Source organism: Nestor notabilis, unplaced genomic scaffold, assembly GCF_000696875.1.
Source record: "Nestor notabilis isolate BGI_N333 unplaced genomic scaffold, ASM69687v1 scaffold16350, whole genome shotgun sequence".
Lineage (NCBI taxonomy): Eukaryota > Metazoa > Chordata > Aves > Psittaciformes > Psittacidae > Nestor > Nestor notabilis.
In genome coordinates this window covers 51,745-58,193 of record NW_009911339.1, presented here as the reverse complement: position 1 = coordinate 58,193, position 6,449 = coordinate 51,745, and the positions used below count along the sequence as shown (strand labels likewise).

Sequence of the window (6,449 nt, the reverse complement as noted above, 5' to 3'; positions counted from 1 at the left end):
AAGGGAGAGACGGCAGCTGGGGCAAGGGCCAAGAGACCCAGCTGCCTTCCCCTGCGGCACGTCCAGGCTCCAGCCACACCAGGTAGGACCCCACCACCCCTAACCCAGACCCTAAATCAGCCCTGCTGTCAACGGGACCTCTGCTGGGCTTCTTTTGGGAAGGCTATAGCGTATTAGAGCTGGTTTCTAACCTAAGCGTCACCCTCCTGCTGCTTGCTGAGGTTTGGGATAGGTTCTGAGGACTCCAATCTCAACTGCTACCCCAGGAATGGATCAACCTGCCTGTGCTCTGAGCACACAGCATTGCTCCAGCTTGTGCATGCAGCAAGTTACTCCAAGCCAGATGCTTGGCAGTAGCCATCTGAGCACGTTTCCCTCCCCTTTGACATGATGGTTTAATTTAAACCTGTATTTGAGACCTGGGGTTAAATCTTAAGCCACTCTAGGGCCAATGTTAAGCTGCTTTTGATTTGCTATGGGGAAGGGTGCTGGCACAAGGGTACAGGACACCCTCACCCCAGCCCTTCCCTGGCCAGAAAGCAGTGAGAGGATTTCTGCAAAGCTTTGGTGGATCTGAGGCACGTTGAAGCCACTTGGTTACAGCTCGGAGAGCTCAGCACCTTTGTTCACCAGCGCCGTGCACTGATCCGGGGTGGGCATGAGCACCACATGGGTGCAGCCGCTGCTGCAGCTGCTTTTCCCTTTCAACCCATGGCCAGCAAAGAAATAACCCTCGATTCTGAACCTGTGTCTTTCTTGCAGCAGACGAGGATCAGCCTGATGGTTACTACGCACGAGTCTCAGAAGAGATCGGGCTGATCGTGCAGGGCAGTGAGAGGCAGGGGAGCAGAGCACGTGGATGTGAGGAGCCACCATGTCTGGCCAGCACCAATGGGGTCGGTGAGTGTTGCCCTTGGAAGCTCTTCATCTTCAGAGCCTACATGGGACCTAAACCCTGCTTCAGTCCTGACCTTGGGGCTTACATGACCTAAATGAAAACTTTGGGGGAGGTTTTCAGTATCAGGGCTTGATTTGGGGAGAGGGAAATTTGAAGGCAGGAGGGTGGTTTTGCTGGCTGAGGTTAAAAAGTCACTTAGCAATAGGCTGAGATGGGTTTTGGAGGCATGGAGGTGGATACACATTGCTCAGGGGATTTTTCCTGGGGGCTAAACAGAGCATTGGGTGTGAGGCTTAGAGAAAGGGCTGGAGATAACGTGGCATCTCTCTCCGCAGATGAAGCCATCCGGAGAATCATTGCCCTCCTCCAGAGTGCAGGAGATGAGCTGGACAGGCAGGTGAGAGGAGAACTGAGCTGGAGGGCTCGGGGCAATGTGGGCAAAGCAACACCATTGATTTCCCTGGTGCAGGGAAATGGTGAAGTCAAGGAAATGGCATCCTCTAATTCCCCGACTGGGTGTGATCGTGTCTGTCTGTCCTCCCTCAGCTGCAATCCTAACGTGGAGCAAAGGCATCAACACATGGATGACACACCAGGTTATTCACATGTATTCACTTGCTTCTTAACTAGGTGAAGGAAGACGCGCAGCTACAAACGTTCTTCAGAGACATGTCCTACAGCTCCTTCAAGAACCTGGCTGATGCCTACGTCCGTAAGGAAATGACGACCAGCAGACCCGATGTCAATCCCGAAGAGATCCAGTTTGCCTTCACAGTGCACCTCACTGCCAGGGTGGCGGGCATCTGCAACCAGGCAGTGAACAGGATCATGGGCTTCGGCACCCGCTACCTGGAGGATTCCTTTGCCCCCTTGTCCTACAGCAGAATTCTCCAGGTAGGGTGGAGGATGGAGTCTGGGGCTGAGCTTCCAGCACAGAGTAATTGCAAGAGCTGTAATCTTAGGGTGACTGGCAGACCTGGGCCATGCTGGCTTGTACTGGGGGCTTGCTAGATGCATTGCAAGATGCAGCCAGGAGATGCCCTGCAGTGCTCAGCATTGCTGCAACCTGGTGTAACTGCAGCTTCAACAGGGAGAATTTCCTCCTAGATGCATCTGGCAGACCAATAGCACCAGCTCAGTTTGGGAAGGGAGCTCACAAGTGTTTCCTTCTGTCTCAGCAGAACAGAGAGGAGCTCAGAAGAGACAACTGCGAGAGCCCAGACTGACAGTGGCTGCTCTGGAGAGCCCGTGGAGCCTGGGAAGGATGTGGATTTACTGATGGAGGGCACAGTCCTGGTGACATGGATGTGGGGTGATTTTCCAGAGCTGTGGATTTAAAAGCTTCTAAGGAAAAGCCACAGCAGCACGAAATGCTTAAACACCACCTGGTTGGGCGCAAAGAGTCTGTAAATCAAGCAAAGCCCAAATTTCACCTTGTATTTGCATTTTAGCTCTCACCAAGTGCATGTTTTGAACCTCATGGTTGGTTTGTGTCTGTGTCTGTGTCTGTGTATTTATTTAGCTGCTTTTCTATGTGTATCTGGGAATGTACAGTGTATTTTTGTACATTCTTCTGCTCTCAGCCCAGCTTCCATTCAGGAAAGAAACCCTAAAACTCCAATAAAATGGTCCCTAAATGACAGCCAGGCTTGTCTAATGGGTGATGCGTGTGGGCATTATACATGGAATAATGTTTGCTTTGCTACAGCTGCTCCTTCCAGTGGCACAAAGGGAGTCTTACAGCAGACACATGGTGTGATCCTGCCACTTTTTACTATTTGTAGCCATTCCCTTTCCAGCAGCAGGAGATTTATGCACCAAAGCAGCTTGATGTGACACCAAGAACTGCGCAAAGCTTGTTCCCAAGTGGTGCGGGAGCTGCCCTTGCTGTGGCTCGCTCCAGGACTGAGAGGATTTAGGGCTCTTGGTGTCTCGCCTCCAAGGTCTAAGAAGATGTGAAATGTCAAAGCGATTAAAGCCTGATCTCTGGGAGTGTTCCCAGCTAATCTCTGCCCAGACCCCTAAGCAGGGCCATGGATTAAGGCAGCTCGGGGCTGGGGGGGATTGACAGCGCCCAGTGTGGTGGCACCAGCAGAAGCATCTCCTTTGCCAGAGTTGGACCCAGCCTGGCGTGAAAGGGACAAAATCTGGCAGTTTGCAGTGCATAAGAGGTGGGATGATCTAGTGCATTGAAGGAGATGATGGTGGTGAACCAAGCTGCGGGTCTGGTTCAGTCCGTGCATGGGGTGACGGTGCAAAGTGACAAAGGAAGGAAGCAGCCGTTCACACAGATCAACATCCCCATTTGCAAAGCCTTTAAGGAAACATGTGATAGAGACAAAGCTTTGAATCACTGAAAAGCCCCAAGGAGAGGGGACACTTTGCAGAGGCTCCATCTAATCTAACCCAGGGTAATTAGGTGTGTGAAAACCACCAGATTCCTCGTAGCAGGGCTGAACCAAATACCCTCCTTCTGTGGTCACTGAACTTTTCCCCTCCCATCAGGTCAGTGGTGCTGAGGAAACAAAAGAAGAAAACCTGCACAGGCCCTTGCACACAGTGCTCCTGATCCCAAATAACCCACCCCCAAACCAGGATGCTGCTCCAGCCTGGTGGGATGTGCTCAGAAGCTGCTGCTAGTGCAGCACCCCAGGGCTGTTGGAGCTGGGAGCCCAGGTCCCTTCTTGTGAGCGACTCCAGCATCTTGGCTTAATGTCTTGGTCATAAAATTGAGAGCCATGATTGCCTGTGGGCATTGAGGATATTAAAGAAGGGCAAATTATTAGCCCCAGGGTTTTGACTGGTTTCCAGCTCTCGGTATTACCTTCATCCTTCCCTGCTGTGGCTCCAAACTGCTAAGACAATCTCCTCAACTGACAATCCCTGGGATCACGGACACCGGCCATCTGGGCACTGATCCTGCTGGGAAAGACGCAGCCTCACGCCCCATACAGCCCCCTGCCCGCCTGGTGCCCAATGGGAGCTGGGGATTCTCCTCCTGAAAGCATCTCAGGCTGCCTCTGGGATCTTGTGTCCTTAGTCCCTGTTAATCCCGCTTTTCTGAGTGCCGGGAGGGGGAGGGTGGTTTAGAAACCAGCCCTTAATGAGCCAGTTAATGCCCAATTCCCTGCCACTGAGAGGATAATGACAAGGTTTCATCTCACGGGAGCGTGGCACCGGGCCAGGAACGATGATGCCTCCTGGGATGTGGCAGCGTGTGAGGGTGCAGGGCACAGCTTGTAACTCCCTCCCTGCCTTGAGGGAACTGTCCTCGTGCTGTGCCCTGGATGGAGGAACAGGCCAGGTTGAAGGCCAGGTTGGACACAGGGGCTTGGAGCAACCTGCTCTAGTGGAAGGTGTCCCTGCCCGTGGCAGGGGTTGGAGCTGGAGGAGCTTTAAGGTCCCTTCAACACAAACCAGTGTGGAGATCCCATGGATGTGTTCCTGCAGGTCCTATGGGATTGTTTTCACCTTTCCCAAAGCTTGGCATCTGGGGCTGGACTTGACCGAGGAGGTGCAAGTCCATGTAGTGCCTGTTGAATTCCCTGCATTTTGATGCACATAACTGGCAGAGTTAATGAACAGAGCACATGGAAACAATTCCTCCCAGTGTGCCAACACTCCTGCACTTCCAATTGGGATCAGTCACAGGGAGAGATGATACCTTTTGCCCTTCGTGTTTGCCAGTGCTGGAAGGAAAGCCTTTAAATGAAGGAATTTGCTTTCCCAAGGGCTGGAGGAGGCAGTGGCACGAATCACACAGATCACAGCTCACAGACCACTGGAAAGGTTGGAATTCATGGGAGACTCACCCAATGAGGGGCTAAAAACTTCATCCCAGGGACATTTTGCACCTGAGGTGGGGTCTCCACACCCAGGTATCACAGCAAACACAAATCTCATGGTGGGGACTCAGTGATGGCCAAGGAAAAATGAAAATGGAGGTGAAACAGGATTGCAGAGTTTGCATGAGGATGCTGGGACCATCCTTTGTTTTCTTGTACTGTCCTGGCCATGCTGGTGCACCAATATGGCCAATGAGAGCTCTCTCCTTCAGCCTCTTATTGCACACATGCCCCTCTCATGTATATATATACACAGCCTTGAAGGTAATTCTCACTGTGTAGTGTGCACACTGTGTGGATTTGGACATCAGAAGCAACATAATATTGAGTAGTATTTAGTAAATACATCTGTTCAAAATGCAACCCTGCTCGCTGGCAGCAGCATCAGGGTGCTGAGGCTGAAAAGACACTAGAAATCTAGTGGATTTCTTCCTATTTTTCAGCTATTACCCAGCTAATTAAGACAGCCCAAAAGCAGTTTAATTTTGGTTCAGTAACCCCGGATTTGGGGAACACGGTGAATCCTCCTGGGGCTTTACTGAGCAGAGTGCTGAGGGAGAAGACAAGAGCAAATTCAGCTCCTTGTTTTTCCCTCCCAAAGGATATCCAAGAGTCAGGCAAAGACAAAACCCTTCCAACAGGGAGCAAATCAAAGCAATATTTCCAAACCTAATCCCATGCAACTCCCTGCATCCACCCCTTGTGTAACACCCTCTGGCTTTAAGTGTCTTATACAAGCCTTTACTCACTCAGTGCTGAGCTGTGCCTAAGCCGGGATTGATGGAGAATCCTATTTAGGAAAACACCCTGGATGAAGGAAGCACGAAGCAAAGAGACAATTTTACATGGATGTTTCCAATTGTGATGGGCACAGGAATGCAAGGACCATCTCCAGGAGGGCTCCTGGGGCAATTCAGATGTCTTGGTGGAAGAGTGGAGCCTTGATTCAGCCCTGAGCACATGATCTGGCTGTGGCCAAGGATTACAAGAGCTGTTTTGATCAGGGGAAAACGTCTGTTTTTAGCACAGGCAGCAATTAAAATAGCTTGTGGATCTAAACGCCTCAGGGAGCTGTCATAGAAGGAGGTAGAAAATCCATCTTACAGTCTCCTGGGCAGCCAGAGATGAGCCTGGAGGAAGCAGAGGAGACGACAGCTTGAGGTTCACCTGGTGATAAAGGACAAGCCGAGACACCCAGCGGGATCTTGCGATGGCTGAGGAGGATCTCCGGGCTCTGAGCACCCCTTTCTCGCTCTCCTTTTCGGGCAGTGGCTTTCTTGCCCTGTACCAGGTTGGGGTGGTTCAGTCCCTCCTGGAGCTGGCTCCCGAACTCCTCAAATCCGCTTGCAAGGTCTATGGATCATCCGCGGGCTCGCTCATCGCCGCGGCCGTGGTGTGCGGCATCGGCCTCGGTAAGACAGTTATTGTCCAGATCTTATTGTGGGGGGGTCTATTTCAGAATGGAAATAGAAGAACCTTAAAACACCAGTGGGGACATGATACTGGTGGAACTCATGTCACTCATAAGGTATAAAAGAAACCTGCATATGTTGCCATTTTAGTAGCCACCCTGGGGCAATTTTGGGTGGTGCAAGCTGAAGAAGCTGATTATTACTGTCTTAATGTTATCTATCTCAGATGGTCGGCAGATACTGCATGGGTAAATCTGGATGTACCTGTATTTTATTGCCTCATTTTTCTGCTCC

At 51.3% G+C, this 6,449-nt stretch overlaps 1 protein-coding gene across 1 annotated transcript in view; it reads left to right on the top strand.

Annotated features, from left to right (window-relative positions):
- Positions 1–5,851: 5,851 nt before the first annotated feature.
- The window catches only part of LOC104405411 (patatin-like phospholipase domain-containing protein 1), an 8,388-nt gene continuing 7,790 nt past the window's right edge, over positions 5,852–6,449 (top strand). Inside the window, exon 1 of the mRNA XM_010014133.1 lies at positions 5,852–6,155. Coding sequence (XP_010012435.1) covers positions 5,954–6,155 — 202 coding nt within the window. The 5' untranslated portion in view covers positions 5,852–5,953. The remainder of the gene's footprint in view (positions 6,156–6,449) is intronic.